The sequence below is a fragment of the Lucilia cuprina genome, chromosome 3 (assembly GCF_022045245.1).
Source record: "Lucilia cuprina isolate Lc7/37 chromosome 3, ASM2204524v1, whole genome shotgun sequence".
NCBI lineage: Eukaryota > Metazoa > Arthropoda > Insecta > Diptera > Calliphoridae > Lucilia > Lucilia cuprina.
The window spans coordinates 46,048,207-46,070,279 of NC_060951.1; the positions used below are offsets into that span (position 1 = coordinate 46,048,207).

A 22,073-nucleotide genomic window follows, 5' to 3' on the forward strand; every position below is an offset into this window, starting at 1 on the left:
GTATAAAGTATAAACAAGGTAACAAACATTTAGTATTAGCAAAAATAAAAAAATATAATAAAATACTAACAACAACAGCAAAAAACTATATACAAAATTTAACCAAAATCTTTAGGCATAAAATATAAGATTAATAATTAACAAAATTAAACTAAACTAAAAAAAAAACATATTAAACAAAGTAAATTGTATAATTATTATTTCAATTATACATAATTTTAATTTTAAGCAAAACAAACAAACTATTATTTTAAAAGAAAACATTTATTTCTTTTAAATCTTATTAATACTATATTTTTATAATTTAATTTTATTTTTTAACTTTATTTTATAAATTTAAACAAAGAAATCCAAATTTTAGTTTTACATTTTTTTTGGAAACAAGACCAAATTGTTTTTTAAAACAAACAAATTTTTGAAACAGATTTAAAAAATCAAAAAAAACTTTTTATATATAAATGTTTTTTATACACAAACAAATACAAAAACAAACAAACTATAAGAATGAAAAATCTAAAAAAATGAAACACTTTAAAATTATTAATTTATAAATTAAAAATGAAATCATGTACAAAAAATCACTTACATACATTTACATTTTATAATTTAAATTAAATACATATTATAAAATAATATTTATTTATGTTTATTTTTTTGTGTTTATCATTATTTTTTATTATTATTAAATATTATTTGATGACATAGTTTGAAAATACCGTTAATTTTATTTATTTTACTCTATTATATTATTCATTATGAAAATATGTATTATGTACATAAATATGTATATTTATGTAACTTTTTTTCATTGTTTTACATTTATTTTATTATTACTATGAAATATTTGTTGTTTAGTTTTATGAACATTATTTTTTTTCGCTTTAAGTTGCAAAATAAACAAAAATCTTATTACAACACTTGTGCTTTTTTGTTTTCTTTTTTTATTTTCTTTTCATTAAGTTGGTCACATTAATCTACTGTAATTTAGTTGGTTGCATTAGGCATATGAAAAAATTATGTATTGGCAACTCTATTGCGTATAAAATCATTTACAGTTTTTTCTTACACTTGAAAGGATGTTTTACTTTTGTTTGAACGAGAAATTGTTAAATAAAATTGATATTTAGTGCATTTATTTAAAATGTGTGTGTGTGTGTGTTTAAAATAGAACAACATTTGATTAAGTGTAATGTAGTGAATTGAAAAGTGTATGTAATTGGCGCTTGTCTTTGTTATTGGCAAAAGGTAAGTGTGTTAATTTTTGCAAATTTTTATTAAAATGTGGGTGACGCCATTTTGCATAAGAACATGTTTAACATGCAATTTCTAATTGGAAATAGTGTTTTAGATCTTAATGACTACTAGGAAAGAAATAGCTTTGTCTACAGCAGTATTTAACAACGACCAAGAATTACAGTAGGCTTTAAGCTCGTTGCTCCAAGTTGACCACACCTGCTGTCAGCTGTTTGTTTCGTTCTATATTTGACTGCAATCAGGTCAGGCTCAAAGTAGTGTACTTACATATGTATACATGTAGCCGGTAATCAATACAATCTTCCTTAATAGAAATCAAAACTAAAGCGCCTACATTAATATGCGGGTTAAGAACAAAGTGCATAGAGTCTGTTGTGTTCAGTTCAGCTTTTTCATATGAATCTTTACTTTTGCATATACATACATATGTACATGTCTATTGATGACTGGAAAGGGAGGATGTGTGTTTCTATAGGGAAGCAGTATATATGTTGTTGTTGAAACAGGTTGGTTGTAAGTGGATGTTCTTAACTGGGGTAAATACTTTCTGTTGATACAGTTGTTGCTGAATTGACAATTTGTGGCTGATTAAGAATCGGGACGTTCCGGAGCGGAAATCCAATTATAGTGAAAACGCAATCAGTTTATGGTCAGTTGATTTGCATCTGCCATTAGATTAGATCTGTTGTTAGCTGAAGCTAATGAATCAAAACTATAGCGCCTACATTAACATGAGGGCAAAAGAACAAAGTACATAAAGTGGCAGTGTTCTTATATAAAAATTTAGTTTTTTTTCGAATGAATCGTTACCTTTGCATATACATACTTATTTATAACAGGAAGGAGAGGAGGTGTGTTTGTTTTAGGGACCAGTACATATTAGGTTTGTTGCTTTGCATCTGACATTAGATGTGCCGCAGCATCTGCTGTGTTCTAAAACAGATTCCAATTTGTGTAAAGTGATCAGCAAATTAGGTTTCCTTATACTTCTGATTAGTAAGCATGAAGAAGCTAATTGGACGTTAGTAACAATAACTTAAGCCAACGGTATTTTAAGTAATTAACGCTGAACAAACAACCAGTATACTACTCAGATAATTTACAATAAAATTTGCTTGATACACCAAAAGTATGTGAAATGCCTTTGACATAGTTGCCCCTATTCCTCATTGCAAAAACGTAGTTACAATTGTAATGCAGAATACACACAATCATAGAACATTGAAATAAGATGGTATTGCTTATTATTTTTCTTACAATTCCCTTTTTGTTGGAATACCAATATTCGATCTTTGGGCAACTGAATATGGAGATAACTGATATGCAAAATAGGTCTTTATGTTGTTTAGGTTGTATGGGGATTTGAGTAATGTAGTACGTATTTGAATATGTGGTGGTTATAAGCGAACTTTACTACAATATGAAAGTTATATAAATAGTTTTATTTCTCAAAACTTACTTTTGTTATCTTTTGTTGATTTGAAGGATTTTTATTATAAGAATTGTTTCTAAAAGCATTAGATTATTTCCGATAAAATGTAAAATTTTCTCTAAATGATTTAATATTGTTTCAATCGAAACTTTTTTTTAACTTGTAATAAAGCATTTGCTATAATTTCTATTTAATTGAAGACTTTACTAAAATCCACTAAAATAACATTTACTGTAATAAGAGCATAGAATTATTATATGAAATATTCTGGAACTAAATATTAATTTTATGTTAATTTAAAGTTACTATTTTATATAATTTTTATACAAATAATAGAAATAAAATAATGCATGTCGAAATCATTATATCGAATATAAATACAATTAGGCCTAAATAATGTGATCCTTAGTGATCCATAATAACAACAAAATAAGCTGATCTTAAGGGCATTTAAATTAAAACATAAACAAGGTATACAATTATAAAACAAACATTAACACAAAAAACAATTTCTAAATAAAAAACAAAATAAACAAAAATTAAATCAATGGTGCATATTTTTAATGAACAAATTTTTAACTATTAGCAAATTTATTTAGAAATTTAAACATTTTTGAATCAAATTATTCAGTTATCATGGGTTTTATGCTAAAATTGTTGCAAATTAAATGTATTTGTGTGTTAAAAATATGTGCCATTGTAATTTAACTTGAAATGAAAAATTTTAAAAAGAACAATGGAATTTATATACAAACATATTTGAAAAGCATTTAATGCATTCGAAATAAAATTTACTTGTAAGAACTAAATAAATTCAGGCACTTAAATACAATTTTTAAGAATTACAAAAAAAATAATTCTTAAAATTTAAACAAAATCAAATTAAACAAGGTGGTCGCCATTATTAAAACAAAAAAGGGATTTCGAATTATAAAAAATTTTAAATAACAACAACAACAAATTACCTTTAGCATAATAACAAGAACACAGGAAACATAAATTCAATTAAAAATAAAGCAGAAAAATAATACATAAAGAAAAATATTTTATTATTTAAATTAAAAATAATAAAAACAAAAAATTTTTGAATATAAAAAAAATAAATAAAAAAAATGAAAACAATTATATTTATATACAATACATAAATATATATACATACATACATTATATACCTAAAAATTATGTATTAACAAGTTAAAATAAGAAATAATAACAATAAAAACAATAAATATTTAAACTTAGAAGGAAAAAACCGAAAAAATAAAACTTATTTTAATAAAACAACAAGAAAAAGGCCTCAACAATGTTAAAAAGTCTTAAACTACAAGAATGTTCTAAAAAAAATTCATTACTAAATACATGGCCAAATTATTTGGCAAACAAAACTAAAGTTTATAAAAATAACAACAATTTATAGTAAAGTCATTGTTATTTATAGGAAAAAAAGGAGTATCCTTTAACATTTTATACATATTAAGTGCAGAAAATAAAATCTAGAACATTCAAAACCAAATATCAAATCTAAAAGAAAACACAAACTAATTAAATGTGTATGTAATTACAAAATTTAAAACGAAAAACAGTATACAAAACTGCATATTAACGATTTAAACAGAAAAAAAGTATTGTTTGTTTTAAACATTTAAATTCTATTAAAAGATAATTTAAATTTAAAAAAAATTAAATCAAATATCAAACGTTAAAATTTATATTAAAATATAAACTTTTATCTATAATTTGTGTTTGTTTTTTTTTTTTAGTCAAAAACTAAATTAACAATTTGAATTTATTTTTAAGATTCATTTAAATTTTCTTTTAAACAAAAAATTAAAATGAATCAGTTAAATACTTGAAAATAATAAAAAACCTATATAGTTTAAAAATGCAAAAAAAAAAGAAAATTTAATTTTGTTATTTAAATAAATTTATTAAATTATGTAATTAAATATATAAATGTGTTTAGCAAATTAAAACAAAAAAAAAAATAAAACATATATTAATACAATAATAATATCATTAAAACAAACAAGTAATTAAAAAAATCTTAAAGCTTATTAATCTCAATCTTATTTCAATTTCTTTTACCAAACATTTCATCATTTTATTTGCCGGCATTAAATTTAAAAGAAAAATATAAAAATAAAACATGTAACAGAAAATTACAAAACTCAATAAAAAAGAAATGTAATGCATAAAATCATTATAATTTAATTAGTAAAAAAAGCAAAAACAAAAAAAAAAAACTAAAGCGTTTTCTTTTCGATGTAAAGAATGACATAGGACGACTAAATTGGGGACTTGAGATATCGTATCCTGAAGTTTGAAAAAATTAAATATAAGAGGCCAGATTCGGATTTAACACTGCTTAATATACAACAATTGGAGAAAAATTAACAACGAAACACAAAATTACTTATATTTGGAAGCCAATAACAACCGAAAAAAAATAGTTGGAATCAAATAGACTACCAGCATAATTCAAATTTTTACAAAAGGATCTATCATGCGAATTTAAATATGGGCTCTTGGTGAATTGATACTTAGTGTAAAAGTTCCTTATGGAAAAATAATTGGCTGTAACATTAAGATATTATTTATTTTATGCATTTATTTTGTTATATATTATGTTTGCTATTATTACTACTATAGCAGTGCGTTTGTAATACCCAAACCACTTTTTGAGTCCATGTTCATGTAAACTTCGCACATACTCTAAAACCCATACAACCGTACCCAAGAATATAGCTTTTGCAAGTGTACCCAAGAATATAGCTTTTGCTGTATTTGTTATAGTTTTCGAGAAAAACGGACTTTTATGTTTATGTGAAATATAAGTGATCACTCACTTTTATGTTTTCACCTAAAATATCGATTTTTAGGATGAAATATAAGTGATCACAGATTTCGATTGCTTTTGCTCTATATTTTATAGTTTTCAAGAAAAACGGAATTTTATGTTTCCATTCAATTAAATAAAATATCAGTTTTCAGTATGAAATAAAATGATCACAGATTTCACTAGTTTTTGCTGTATCTCTTATAGTTTTCGAGAAAAAAGGACTTTTATGTTTTCACTCAAATTGTCGCTTTTTAGTATGAAATATAAGTTGTCACAGATTTCACTTGTTTTTGCTGTATCTCTTATAGTTTTCGAGAAAAACGTACTTTTATGTTTTCAGTATAAGTGATCACAGATTTCACTTGTTTTTGCTGTATCTCTTATCGTTTTCGAGAAAAACGTACTTTTATGTTTTCACTCAAAATGTCGGTCGAGAAAAAAGGACTTTTATGTTTTCAAAATGTCGGTTTTTAGTATGAAATATAAGTGATCACAGATTTCGCTTGTTTTTGCTGTATCTCTTATAGTTTTCGAGAAAAACGTACTTTTATGTTTTTACTCAAAATGTCGGTTTTTAGTATGAAATATAAGTGATCACAGATTTCGCTTGTTTTTGCTGTATCTCTTATAGTTTTCGAGAAAAACGGACTTTTATGTTCTCACTCAAAATGTCGGTTTTTAGAATGAAATATAAGTGATCACAGATTTCACTTGTTTTTGCTGTATCTCTTATCGTTTTCGAGAAAAACGTACTTTTATGTTTTCACTCAAAATGTCGGTCGAGAAAAAAGGACTTTTATGTTTTCAAAATGTCGGTTTTTAGTATGAAATATAAGTGATCACAGATTTCGCTTGTTTTTGCTGTATCTCTTACAGTTTTCGAGAAAAACGTACTTTTATGTTTTCACTCAAAATGTCGGTATATAGTATGAAATATAAGTGATCACAGATTTCACTTGTTTTTGCTGTATCTTTTATAGTTTTCGAGAAAAACGTACTTTTATGTTTTCACTCAAAATATCGGTTTTTAGTATGAAATATAAGTGATCACAGATTTCACTTGTTTTTGCTGTATCTCTTATAGTTTTCGAGAAAAACGTACTTTTATGTTTTCACTCAAAATATCGGTTTTTAGTATGAAATATAAGTGATCACAGATTTCACTTGTTTTTGCTGTATCTCTTATAGTTTTCGAGAAAAACGTACTTTTATGTTTTCACTCAAAATATCGGTTTTTAGTATGAAATATAAGTGATCACAGATTTTACTTGTTTTTGCTGTATCCGTTATAGTTTTCGAGAAAAACGTACTTTTATGTTTTTACTCAAAATGTCGGTTTTTAGTGTGAAATATAAGAGATCACAGATTTCACTTGTTTTTGCTGTATCTCTTATAGTTTTCGAGAAAAACGTACTTTTATGTTTTCACTCAAAATATCGGTTTTTAGTATGAAACATAAGTGATCACAGATTTCACTTGTTTTTGCTGTATCTCTTATAGTATCTCAAAATATCGGTTTTTAGTATGAAATATAAGTGATCACAGATTTCACTTGTTTTTGCTGTATCTCTTATAGTTTTCGAGAAAAACGTACTTTTATGTTTTCACTCAAAATATCGGTTTTTAGTATGAAACATAAGTGATCACAGATTTCACTTGTTTTTGCTGTATCTCTTATAGTATCTCAAAATATCGGTTTTTAGTATGAAATATAAGTGATCACAGATTTCACTTGTTTTTGCTGTATCTCTTATAGTTTTCGAGAAAAACGTACTTTTATGTTTTCACTCAAAATATCGGTTTTTAGTATGAAATATAAGTGATCACAGATTTCACTTGTTTTTGCTGTATCTGTTACAGTTTTCGAGAAAAACGTACTTTTATGTTTTCACTCAAAATATCGGTTTTTAGTATGAAATATAAGTGATCACAGATTTCACTTGTTTTTGCTGTATCTCTTATAGTTTTCGAGAAAAACGTTCTTTTATGTTTTCACTCAAAATATCGGTTTTTAGTATGAAATATAAGTGATCACAGATTTCACTTGTTTTTGCTGTATCTCTTATAGTTTTCGAGAAAAACGTACTTTTATGTTTTCACTCAAAATATCGGTTTTTAGTATGAAATATAAGTGATCACAGATTTCACTTGTTTTTGCTGTATCTCTTATAGTTTTCGAGAAAAACGTACTTTTATGTTTTCACTCAAAATATCGGTTTTTAGTATGATATATAAGTGATCACAGATTTCACTTGTTTTTGCTGTATCTGTTAAAGTTTTCGAGAAAAGCGTACTTTTATGTTTTCACTCAAAATATCGGTTTTTAGTATGAAATATAAGTGATCACAGATTTCACTTGTTTTTGCTGTATCTCTTATAGTTTTCGAGAAAAGCGTACTTTTATGTTTTCACTCAAATATCGGTTTTTAGTATGAAATATAAGTGATCACAGATTTCACTTGTTTTTGCTGTATCTCTTATAGTTTTCGAGAAAAGCGTACTTTTATGTTTTCACTCAAAATATCGGTTTTTAGTATGAAATATAAGTGATCACAGATTTCACTTGTTTTTGCTGTATCTCTTATAGTTTTCGAGAAAAACGTACTTTTATGTTTTCACTCAAAATATCGGTTTTTAGTATGAAATATAAGTGATCACAGATTTCACTTGTTTTTGCTGTATCTCTTATAGTTTTCGAGAAAAACGTACTTTTATGTTTTCACTCAAAATATCGGTTTTTAGTATGAAACATAAGTGATCACAGATTTCACTTGTTTTTGCTGCATCTCTTATAGTATCTCAAAATATCGGTTTTTAGTATGAAATATAAGTGATCACAGATTTCACTTGTTTTTGCTGTATCTCTTATAGTTTTCGAGAAAAACGTACTTTTATGTTTTCACTCAAAATATCGGTTTTTAGTATGAAATATAAGTGATCACAGATTTCACTTGTTTTTGCTGTATCTCTTATAGTTATCACTCAAAATATCGGTTTTTAGTATGAAATATAAGTGATCACAGATTTCACTTGTTTTTGCTGTATCTCTTATAGTTTTCGAGAAAAACGTACTTTTATGTTTTCACTCAAAATATCGGTTTTTAGTATGAAATATAAGTGATCACAGATTTCACTTGTTTTTGCTGTATCTGTTATAGTTTTCGAGAAAAACGTACTTTTATGTTTTCACTCAAAATATCGGTTTTTAGTATGAAATATAAGTGATCACAGATTTCACTTGTTTTTGCTGTATCTCTTATAGTTTTCGAGAAAAACGTACTTTTATGTTTTCACTCAAAATATCGGTTTTTAGTATGAAATATAAGTGATCACAGATTTCACTTGTTTTTGCTGTATCTCTTATAGTTTTCGAGAAAAACGTACTTTTATGTTTTCACTCAAAATATCGGTTTTTAGTATGAAATATAAGTGATCACAGATTTCACTTGTTTTTGCTGTATCTGTTTTAAGTTTTCGAGAAAAACGTACTTTTATGTTTTCACTCAAAATATCAGTTTTTAGTATGAAATATAAGTGATCACAGATTTCACTTGTTTTTGCTGTATCTCTTATAGTTTTCGAGAAAAACGTACTTTTATGTTTTCACTCAAAATATCGGTTTTTAGTATGAAATATAAGTGATCACAGATTTCACATGTTTTTGCTGTATCTCTTATAGTTTTCGAGAAAAACGTACTTTTATGTTTTCACTCAAAATATCGGTTTTTAGTATGAAATATAAGTGATCACAGATTTCACTTGTTTTTGCTGTATCTCTTATAGTTATGTTTTCACTCAAAATATCGGTTTTTAGTATGAAATATAAGTGATCACAGATTTCACTTGTTTTTGCTGTATCTCTTATAGTTTTCGAGAAAAACGTACTTTTATGTTTTCACTCAAAATATCGGTTTTTAGTATGAAACATAAGTGATCACAGATTTCACTTGTTTTTGCTGTATCTGTTATAGTTTTCGAGAAAAACGTACTTTTATGTTTTCACTCAAAATATCGGTTTTTAGTATGAAATATAAGTGATCACAGATTTCACTTGTTTTTGCTGTATCTGTTATAGTTTTACGAGAAAAACGTACTTTTATGTTTTCACTCAAAATATCGGTTTTTAGTATGAAATATAAGTGATCACAGATTTCACTTGTTTTTGCTGTATCTTTTATAGTTTTCGAGAAAAACGTACTTTTATGTTTTCACTCAAAATGTCGGTTTTTAGTATGAAATATAAGTGATCACAGATTTCACTTGTTTTTGCTGTATCTCTTATAGTTTTCGAGAAAAACGTACTTTTATGTTTTCACTCAAAATGTCGGTTTTTAGTATGAAATATAAGTGATCACAGATTTCACTTGTTTTTGCTGTATCTTTTATAGTTTTCGAGAAAAACGTACTTTTATGTTTTACTCAAAATGTCGGTTTTTAGTATGAAATATAAGTGATCACAGATTTCACTTGTTTTTGCTGTATCTGTTATAGTTTTCGAGAAAAACGTACTTTTATGTTTTCACTCAAAATATTGCTGTATCTGTTACAGTTTTTTTAATCACAGATTTCACTTGTTTTTGCTGTATCTCTTATAGTTTTCGAGAAAAACGTACTTTTGTGTTTTCACTCAAAATATTGCTGTATCTGTTACAGTTTTCGAGAAAAACGTACTTTTATGTTTTCACTCAAAATATCAGTTTTTAGTATGAAATATAAGTGATCACAGATTTCACTTGTTTTTGCTGTATCTCTTATAGTTTTCGAGAAAAACGTACTTTTATGTTTTCACTCAAAATATCGGTTTTTAGTATGAAATATAAGTGATCACAGATTTCACTTGTTTTTGCTGTATCTCTTATAGTTTTCGAGAAAAACGTACTTTTATGTTTTCACTCAAAATATCGGTTTTTAGTATGAAATATAAGTGATCACAGATTTCACTTGTTTTTGCTGTATCTCTTATAGTTTTCGAGAAAAACGTACTTTTATGTTTTCACTCAAAATATCGGTTTTTAGTATGAAATATAAGTGATCACAGATTTCACTTGTTTTTGCTGTATCTTTTATAGTTTTCGAGAAAAACGTACTTTTATGTTTTTACTCAAAATGTCGGTTTTTAGTATGAAATATAAGTGATCACAGATTTCACTTGTTTTTGCTGTATCTGTTACAGTTTTCGAGAAAAACGTACTTTTATGTTTTCACTCAAAATATTGCTGTATCTGTTACAGTTTTTTTAATCACAGATTTCACTTGTTTTTGCTGTATCTCTTATAGTTTTCGAGAAAAACGTACTTTTATGTTTTTCATCAAAATATTGCTGTATCTGTTACAGTTTTCGAGAAAAACGTACTTTTATGTTTTCACTCAAAATATCGGTTTTTAGTATGAAATATAAGTGATCACAGATTTCACTTGTTTTTGCTGTATCTGTTATAGTTTTCGAGAAAAACGTACTTTTATGTTTTCACTCAAAATATCGGTTTTTAGTATGAAATATAAGTGATCACAGATTTCACTTGTTTTTGCTGTATCTCTTATAGTTTTTGAGAAAAACGTACTTTTATGTTTTCACTCAAAATATCGGTTTTTAGTATCAAATATAAGTGATCACAGATTTCACTTGTTTTTGCTGTATCTCTTATAGTTTTCGAGAAAAACGTACTTTTATGTTTTCACTCAAAATATCGGTTTTTAGTATGAAATATAAGTGATCACAGATTTCACTTGTTTTTGCTGTATCTCTTATAGTTTTCGAGAAAAACGTACTTTTATGTTTTCACTCAAAATATCGGTTTTTAGTATGAAATATAAGTGATCACAGATTTCACTTGTTTTTGCTGTATCTCTTATAGTTTTCGAGAAAAACGTACTTTTATGTTTTCACTCAAAATATCGGTTTTTAGTATGAAATATAAGTGATCACAGATTTCACTTGTTTTTGCTGTATCTCTTATAGTTTTCGAGAAAAACGTACTTTTATGTTTTCACTCAAAATATCGGTTTTTAGTATGAAATATAAGTGATCACAGATTTCACTTGTTTTTGCTGTATCTGTTATAGTTTTCGAGAAAAACGTACTTTTATGTTTTCACTCAAAATATCGGTTTTTAGTATGAAATATAAGTGATCACAGATTTCACTTTTTTTTGCTGTATCTGTTATAGTTTTCGAGAAAAACGTACTTTTATGTTTTCACTCAAAATATCGGTTTTTAGTATGAAATATAAGTGATCACAGATTTCACTTGTTTTTGCTGTATCTCTTATAGTTTTCGAGAAAAACGTACTTTTATGTTTTCACTCAAAATATCGGTTTTTAGTATGAAATATAAGTGATCACAGATTTCACTTGTTTTTGCTGTATCTCTTATAGTTTTCGAGAAAAACGTACTTTTATGTTTTCACTCAAAATATCGGTTTTTAGTATGAAATATAAGTGATCACAGATTTCACTTGTTTTTGCTGTATCTCTTATAGTTTTCGAGAAAAACGTACTTTTATGTTTTCACTCAAAATATCGGTTTTTAGTATGAAATATAAGTGATCACAGATTTCACTTGTTTTTGCTGTATCTCTTATAGTTTTCGAGAAAAACGTACTTTTATGTTTTCACTCAAAATATCGGTTTTTAGTATGAAATATAAGTGATCACAGATTTCACTTGTTTTTGCTGTATCTCTTATAGTTTTCGAGAAAAACGTACTTTTATGTTTTCACTCAAAATATCGGTTTTTAGTATGAAATATAAGTGATCACAGATTTCACTTGTTTTTGCTGTATCTCTTATAGTTTTCGAGAAAAACGTACTTTTATGTTTTCACTCAAAATATCGGTTTTTAGTATGAAATATAAGTGATCACAGATTTCACTTGTTTTTGCTGTATCTGTTATAGTTTTCGAGAAAAACGTACTTTTATGTTTTCACTCAAAATATCGGTTTTTAGTATGAAATATAAGTGATCACAGATTTCACTTGTTTTTGCTGTATCTCTTATAGTTTTCGAGAAAAACGTACTTTTATGTTTTTACTCAAAATATCGGTTTTTAGTATGAAATATCATAGATTTCGCTTGCTTTTGCTGTATCTGTTATAGTTTTCGAGAAAAACGTACTTTTATGTTTTCACTCAAAATGTCGGTTTTTAGTATGAAATATAAGTGATCACAGATTTCACTTGTTTTTGCTGTATCTCTTATAGTTTTCGAGAAAAACGTACTTTTATGTTTTCACTCAAAATATCGGTTTTTAGTATGAAATATAAGTGATCACAGATTTCACTTGTTTTTGCTGTATCTCTTATAGTTTTCGAGAAAACGTACTTTTATGTTTTCACTCAAAATATCGGTTTTTAGTATGAAATATAAGCGATCACAGATTTCGCTTGTTTTTGCTGTATCTGTTATAGTTTTCGAGAAAAACGTACTTCTATGTTTTCACTCAAAATGTCGGGTTTTAGTATGAAATATAAGAGATCACAGATATGAAATATAAGTGATCACTCACTTTTATGTTTTTGCCTAAAATATCGATTTATAGTATAAAATATAAGTGATCACAGATTTCACTTGTTTATGCTGTATCTCTTATAGTTTTCGAGAAAAACGTACTTTTATGTTTTCATTCAAAAAGTAATCACTCACTTTTATGCTTTTGTCTAAAATATCGATTTCTGTTATAGTTTTCGAGAAAAACGTGCTTTTATGTTTTCACTTAAAATGTCGGTTTTTAGTATGAAATAAAGGTGATCACAGATTTCGGTTGTTTGTGCTCTACTCTTAAATTTTTCGAGAAAAACGGACTTTTATGTTTTCACTCAAAATATCGGTTTTTAGTATGAAATATAAGTAATCATAGATTTCAATTGTTTTTGCTGTATCTGTTATAGTTTTCGAGAAAAACGTGCTTTTATGTTTTCATTCAAAATATCGGTTTTTAGTATGAAATATAAGTGATCACAGATTTCGCTTGTTTTTGCTGTATCTATAATAGTTTTCGAGAAACCCGGACTTTTATATTTTTACTTAAATTATCGGTTTTTAGTATATAATCTCTTATAGTTTTCGAGAAAAGCGGACTTTTATGTCTTCACTAAAAAAAGGTTTTAGTATGAAGTAAAGTATTTTATATTTTCTCTCAAAATATTGTCAGTAGGATATAAAAGTGTCTTGTCTCTTGTCTTACATGTCGATTACACAAATAGAACGATAACGAAATAAGCCAAAACTCAGATAACTAAAATACTATTACTAAAATGTGTTTTATTTCGATACCGCTTTTCAAACTTGGTTAAAACACACATTTTATTTGAAGAATGAACTCATTTTGACATTAAATTAAAAGCAATTTTTTTCATTTTTAAGGATCACAAGTTGGGATCAATTTCAAATTTTGTTATAAACCATATTTTTAAGTAAGTTTTTATGAAATAATGATATAGTTAAAATAGGTTATTTTTATGTTACTGCATACCTTAGTAAATTTTTATAAAATTATGATATTGTTAAAATAAGTTATTTTTATATTTCCGCATACATATTGTAACGGTATGCTGTGACTTTAATTTCAATCGTATGCTGGCAATGCTGCTTATAAAAAGTTGACGTTATCTTTTTCATAAAAACAAAGTGGCAGCTCTATGTAAATTAAATACCATTTATTACAACTGTGACCATTCAAAATTAAATTTGTTGTTGGTTTGCAAAAATTTTTTTATCTAGTGAGAGTAGTGCTAACTCTTATAAAAACATTCAAAAATGAGCCATAATTACTAAATTTCAATTATTAACTAAATTTTGATCCTGCCTTCTACCGTTATAAAAATAATCCAAAATAAATAGTCTAAGCACAGTTATTATATTAAAAAAAATTTACAAATTATAGAGATATTCAGTGTTTTTAATATTATCGCTGGAGGTTTAAAACGGCTAAAAATAAGTCAGCCAACAAACGTTTTTAAGCCGCCGCCGAACTGTTTAGTCCGTCGACAACGCCGTTAAGTTTGTTGGCGCAGCTCTTTGATGACGCATTTGAATAGGAAAATCACATAAAATATTTTATAAAATATTTCAATTACTTTTATTAATTGGAAAATTATTTAATAATTTTGAAAACTTATCAAATAACGATGCGCTAGGTTTTGTTAAATCACAATTACAAACTATAAATTTATAATATAAGAAAAACAAGTAAGCAGACAGTAACACCAAAAAGAAAGTAAAAAAAACGAAGTGCAAAAAATACAACAAAAAAAGAAGAGGGAGTAATGTGAATCGCCAGAAGAAAAAAATAAACTCAGCAAAAAAGTCATAAGCAGCAGCCCGACAGCCAACCAATCAGTATTTGTGTGTATGTGGTCAAAGTGATTAAAGTGTTAAATTAAAAAAATTAAGAGGGGCCGAGGAAGAAGCGGGTAGAGAAGTGTCATCATAATAATAGTTTTCCAAAGTCATTTGACTAAAAACGAAACACAAAAAACGAAAGTTTTTATTTTAAAATTGAGATTAAGCAAAAAAAGGAATATCAAATCATATCAATATTAATTGTACATATTTAAAACAGTAAATTGATAAGACGTTCTAAAGTAGAGAATAAAATCGAACCTACTGCCACTTGAAGAGGAAGGTTAAGAACCAGCAGCCATTCAGACATATTAACTAACATTAAGTTAAATGGTTTTGTAACATAATACAAACAATTAGCCGGCCTAACGTCTAACGCCCTAAAACGTATAACTATTCTATTATATCCCCAAAATAGAAACTAAAATCCATAATAAGTGAACAAAGGCAGTGAAAATACAATAGAATAAATAAAATTACGAACAAGTGATTTTCTTATCAAATCGTCACAACAACAGCTCAGCAAACACCCCAGAGTCAGAGAACAGCCACCCAACCAACGAATGAACGGAACAAGTAACGTAACAAAAAAGTAATTAATCCCCTAAAAAAATAAAAAGAAAGATATTAAAAACATTTTTAAAGTGTTAAAATATTGTGGACTTTATGTTTCCTAACTAATTTAGTGATAACAAAAAGACCAACAACATCAATAACAATACGTGTTTCGTAAAACGATTGCATTCTCCAAAAATTATATGTGGGTGTGTAGTTTATAAATACTAAAAGTGAAGCCTGCAAAAAAAGTGGTTGTTTTTCCTTCTTTTTTTTTTTTTTTTTTGCAATAAAACAATTCGAAGAATAACTTACTAATATTAACTCCTCCTTGTAATTTTACATACTCCGTTAAGAACACACATTTCATCAGTCATCCTGCAGTGGTAGTGGTCAATTACCGGCATCTCTTCTTCCATTAACGTAAATTCCTTCTAGACGCTCAAACCCCTCCAAATTAAGTCTACAATTATGGCTCGTGGTTTTGATCATTTATTTAAACTTTTAATTATTGGCGACAGTGGTAAGTTTGTTAATTTATTACTTTTATATTAATGTATTTTCCCTTTGAGAAGTATTATTAATAGAATGCAAGTTTTTTATTCCCTGATGTCGTATATTTTTTGCGTACACATATGTATTTGCCGCATGTATCTTTTATTGGATTGCGTTTATTTTATAATGCAGAGTTCTAAAAGTGTGCTTTTATTTAATATTAACAACGACATATGAAGATAATTGTTGTAACATTTATTAAAAGGGGCTTATACAATTGCTGATAAGCTTTAGCACAATATGCCCGATAGAGGCCTAGGTGTATTTCTTCGGATTTGATGTATATATGTAAATATTCTTTCAAACAACTTAAAACTATTCCTGATAAGCTTTAAGATCAATTTTATGAACCGTTTTTGATCATTTGTAAACGGCGGACGTCTGAAGGGGTGACGTCACAGATAACGTCCCGAAATCAACGGCTACTTTCAAATGTGTCGGGGGGTTTGTCATAAGAATAAGATAATGGGTGTTAATTTAGGACTCTCTAGTATCAATAGTTTCCGAACATGAAGAGGTAGTCTAATGAGAAGACAATCTTGTACGTTGTTTTAAAAGCATACGAAGTTTTTTGGAATATTTCAGCGAAGGTCAACATACATCTGAATTTAATGATTGCGATCAATAGAAAGGTAATAGATATCTGACCTTTGTGTGGTGGAATGAAGGAGATTCTTTTCCACAGAATATGCTGTGTTAATTAGCTTTAAAAAAGTAGACAATTTTACTTGAATTTGGTTATAAATTTCAAAATGAGAATAGAAGAAGATTGACTATATTTATTTTCATATCAATATTTGTTCTCGATATACATAAGTATGGCTATTCTGACCCAGTAATATTTGTTTATAAAAGGATTTATCGCAATGCTGTAAAATAGATTAAATTTTTGTTTTATTTATATGAAAAAGTGATACATCTTAAGTATGATGTGTTTTATCACAATCAACAATTCCTTTAAAAATAAATGTTGTTAAAATTTAATATAATCACACTCTAACCGCAAATATTTTATTAAAATTTAAATGGCTTTACTTTTTTTTTAAATATCACTTAGATACATAACTTCAAATCAAGTTAATAATGGTTAAAAATTTAATTGTACATTTTAGTTTTGAACAAGTAACTTATTCCTTATTATTAATTGGAATAATACAATATTTGTTAACCTGCAGCTTTTTTTTCATTTAATTCCAAAAAAAATGCTTTCAGTCATTTAAGTTTCTTACAAGTGTGACTAATATAAACAAGCTGAAGACAAAACAAAACTACTGACCGCATCATTTCTTTTTCTTTTCTATGTTTGAGTTGTAAATGCAACATTATCACTTAAAATAATTTTTTTAATTTTTATTAAATTTTACAAAAAATTCCTTTACTAGCTATATAATATAATTTTCATATTTAAATTGAGATTTGTGCTACTTTTTGAATTACATTAAAATTTATGTAGAGATAAATGTGAAAAGTAAATTTTAAATACATACAAAGTTTGTATTACAAACATAATATAATTCTAACATTTACCGATTCATAATCACAAAACCCAAGCGCCTTAAGATAAAAATTTGTACAATGTGTGAATTACGTATGAAGGAGATTGGAATAACTTAATCCGTTTGATTTAAAAAAAATTGTGGTTCTCCTCTGCTCTTTTGAAGAAGTTGTTTATTTTAGTTTGTCAGTCAGTCATCACTTTTGTCGAGAAGGGCATTTACAAGACAATTTATGTCAATATTCAATCTGCTCTTAAGCATTGGCATGTCATACGGTACATTCGATACTGTTTGTAGAAATGCCCTTAAGGACATTATGTGATTGTTTACCATGGAAATGAGGTTACAGAATCAAGGTACGAACCTTGATATAAATAATGTGGAAAGTACCACCATCTGTCGCTATTGTAGTTTGATATTCACTGAATCAGTGACAGTGAACTTAATGCTAGGTATACTAAATCAACCAAAAACTCATTGGATGAAGATTATTATTGAATAAAGAATTCATTATTTATAAAGCTCCCAAGCTATTTCTTAAAAAGCGTCTAGTATTCACATCATTTTGGCAACTCGACCCATTCACACTCGATCTATTAAAGTCTAATAGGAATTAGTAATTTCTTCTAGTAAGTAAGGGGACACAGATTCTCTCACATTCCTTTCTATAGGAAATTGACATGACAAATCGTTTGGGTTGCAAACCCTTGAGAATCGTCCTGTTCCCATTCTTAATTGTTTTCACTTGATTTGAGGACCTATAGAACTGAATATACGCAGTCAAAGAATCTCAGGTTGAAACGGCTGTTAAATAGCTTCCATGGCGAACTGTGAAAAATTGCGGACCTTAGACTTCGTAATCTATTACGTTCTATCAACAGAGTTAGTCATTTTATCGACTTTGTTTTATAGGAAGACTCATATTCTCTCACTTAGGAAATTGACTCGTCCTATTTCCATTTATCTCTCCTCTTGCGTTTCTAGTTTTCTGTTTCTTTATCTTAGCATCTTCACTTCCTATTAATTATGAATGAACTGCTTATGACGCAACTCCACTCAGACCTCATAATATATGTATATAATAATGATGAAACAATAAATGTATAGATATTTTAAGGATGTGTAGAAATAGCAAAGATTTCATGATATTAATATTCTTTCTTCGAAGAATTAGAAATTTAAACATGATATAAATCAGACATTATTTTTTTTAAATAAAACTGAAATCTTATTTATTAATTATTATTATATGGCATTTTTTCTATTACATTTATTTAGGTGTAGGAAAATCATCACTATTAATACGTTTCTCGGATGACACATTCTCAGGTAGTTATATCACAACAATTGGTGTAGATTTCAAAATACGCACAGTAGTTATTGATGGTCTGCGAGTTAAATTACAAATATGGGATACAGCGGGTCAAGAGAGATTCCGTACAATAACCAGCACTTATTATCGAGGAACACATGGTGTTATTGTTGTTTACGATGTAACAAATGGTGAATCATTTGCCAATGTAAGACGATGGCTAGATGAAATACAAAATAATTGTGATGTGGTGAATAAAGTATTAGGTAAGTTATTGCAAAACTCTAAAACATATTGTTTTTTTACTTTAGTATTTAATAATAAAAATAAAAACTCTCTAGTTGGTAATAAAAATGATGATCCCGATCGAAAAGTGGTCATTACCGAGGATGCCCAACGCTTTGCCCAGCAAATGGATATTGAATTATTTGAAACATCTGCCAAAAATAATATTAAAGTTGAGGAAATGTTCCTGTCGATAACACGACAAGTACTTCAGCACAAGTTGCGCAATGCACAAAATGATCCACAGAAAGATACGATCAATTTAAAGAAATCCAGTGGTAAAAAGAAGAGTAAATGTTGTAGTTGAAAACGGAAGACAATAATCATCATAAGATCACCTTTGCCACAACTACTACAACAACTACCACCATCAACACCACCACTACCACCACCGTCGTCGCCGTTATTGTCTTTATTATTATTATTATTATTATTATTATTATTATAATTAATTTTGACTGTTGTCATTGTCATCATTGCCGCCATTATTATAAAAATTATTTTTTATCACTATCATCATCATCTCTTCTTCCACTCTCCAGCATTTCTAGGAGAGATGCAATGAAAATATGTAATAACACACAAAATCTAAATGTAAATGTAAAAAGATTAAGAATTATTTTGTATAAAATATAAAATTTTTAATATGAAACATACATAAATATTAATAATAATGATAATAATATTGTAGAATACTCCTCACATAACTGGTGCATACAAATCACATACAACAATCGAATACTTTAGAGTCTATCCAGTTAGATTTTCTTTGTTTTAAATTTATTTAGATAAACGGTATACATGGTAGTGAGTGTGTGTGTCCGCATAATTTACACATTTATTATTTATGTATTTTAATTTAGCTTTATAATCAATAATCCACACTTTCCATAATTTCAAGCAAATGTTTTGTATTTATAAAATTCTAAAACTTACCTAGTGGCATTTTGCTATCAATTGATTGATATTTTTTTTCCTTTTTAAAAAAATTCTGTAAATAAACTATAGTTGCAATTTTCTGTAATAGAATTACAAATACAACTAACTAACTGCCCGTGAAAAATCACCATTTAATTGCTTTATGTTCTTTTGTTTATGCGTTTACATATATTCAAAATGTTCTTTAATTATTTTCATATATTAGCGACTTGATTTCTTACCATTATTTCTTAATTTTTGTAATAAATGTTTAATATACTTGAAAAGAAGAAATTTTCACTCTTCTTAACAATTCTAATCCTTTAGTCATCTTCATAAAGCATACATTTGAACACTCTTTTTATGTTTATTTTAAATTATAATTTAGTTTAAATCGTGAATTATAAAATCCAATTAAAACAAACAAAATAAAGTTATTAATTTAAATACAAAACAAACCTTATATATAAATAAATATATTTATACATGCAAAATACATACATATTATGATATGATCGATGATTTATAAATGCGAAAAGAAAAACAAAAGATATTTAAATAAAAAGAAAGACATAATACACACAATTTATAATATATTTGAGAAATTGTAACTATCTACTTTATATATATGTATATACGTATTTGTATTTATATAGATTGTAATAAATGTATTTGTTATTTATAGTAAAAAACATTTAGACAGAAGAACTTGGTCCATTTTTTCTCTATATGGAAAAATGTAAGAAGTTTTTCTACATATTATAGAAAAATTGTCCATATGTTTCTATACAGAAAATATTTGTCATTATGTTCTGTACAAAAAAATGGTATATTTTTTCTATATACCAAAAAATGGTCCCTATTTTTCTACAAAGAAAAACTGGTTTAGTATTTTCTATACAGAAAAATTGTCTATATTTTGCTATAAAGAAAAAAATTGTCTATTTTCTATATAATTTTCTATACTTGTATAGAAAAATATGGACCTTTTTCCGTATAGAAAAGAATGATCTGTGTTTTCTGCAGAGAAAAATGTAGACCATTTTTTTGTGTAGAGAAGAACGAACCATTATTGCTGTATTAAAAAGAATGGACCGTTATTTCTGTATAGAAAAGAATGGGCCGTTATTTCTGTATAGAAAAGAATGGAACATTTCTTTTAATAGCAAAATATGGACCATTTTTTCTATATTGAAAAGAATAATCTAGTTTTTCTGTATAGAAAATATGGACCATTTTTCTGTATAAAAAGGAATGGAACATTATTTGTATATAAAAAACTGGTTTATTCTTTTCTATATAGTATAAATGTTCCATTTTTTCCAATAGAGAAAAAATATTCAATTCTTCTTCCGTATACGGAAGAATGGTTCATATTTGCAATAAAGAAAAAATCGCCTATTCATTTCTATATAGAAATGAAGATTCATTCTTTTTCTATACAGAAATAATGGTCCTTTTTTTTGTATACAGAAACAATCTTCTACTATTTTCTATACAAAAAGTAATGGTCGACATTTTCCTATACAAAGATGGACCATATTTTGTATGGAAAAGAATGAACCATTATTTCCGTTTAGAAAAGTAATGGACCGTTATTTTCCTATAGAAAAGAATGGACAATTTTTTCTCTATTTTCTCTCGCATTTTTCTGTATAGAAAAGAACGGATCATTTCTTACAACTAAAACATCAATTTTTTCTATAAAGAAATAATGGTTCATTCTTTTCTATACAGAAATAATGGTTCATTCTTTTCTATACAGAAATAATGGTCCACTCTTTTCTATACAGAAAGAATGATCCATTCTTTTCTATACAAAAAGAATGGTCCATTCTTTTCTATACAAAAAGAATGGTCCATTCTTTTCTATACAGAAAGAATGGTCCATTCTTTTCTATACAGAAAGAATGGTCCATTCTTTTCTATACAGAAGAACAGATCCGTTCTTTTCTATACAGAAGAACAGATCCATTATTTTCTATACAGAAGAACAGATCCATTCCTCTCTATACAGAAAAAAGGTTCATCCATTTCTGTACAGAAAGAAAGGTCCATTCTTTTTTACACAGAAAGGATGGTCCATT

At 26.9% G+C, this 22,073-nt stretch overlaps 1 protein-coding gene across 3 annotated transcripts; it reads left to right on the forward strand.

Annotated features, from left to right (window-relative positions):
• The first annotated feature begins 929 nt into the window (after positions 1 to 929).
• LOC111688830 (ras-related protein Rab-35) lies at positions 930 to 21,621 on the forward strand. 3 transcript variants are annotated; one of them, XM_046945425.1, is made up of 4 exons: positions 930 to 1,245; positions 15,777 to 15,943; positions 18,750 to 19,049; positions 19,125 to 21,621. In XM_046945425.1, the coding sequence occupies exons 2-4, from the start codon at positions 15,892 to 15,894 to the stop codon at positions 19,373 to 19,375; spliced, it is 603 nt and encodes a 200-aa protein (XP_046801381.1). In that variant the 5' UTR covers positions 930 to 1,245; positions 15,777 to 15,891; the 3' UTR covers positions 19,376 to 21,621. The 3 variants fall into 3 exon arrangements, with proteins under 3 accessions (XP_046801381.1, XP_023307112.1, XP_023307110.1); XM_023451344.2 differs by lacking the exon at positions 930 to 1,245 and adding an exon at positions 14,513 to 15,629; XM_023451342.2 differs by lacking the exon at positions 930 to 1,245 and adding an exon at positions 14,513 to 15,457.
• The last annotated feature ends 452 nt before the right edge of the window (positions 21,622 to 22,073 follow it).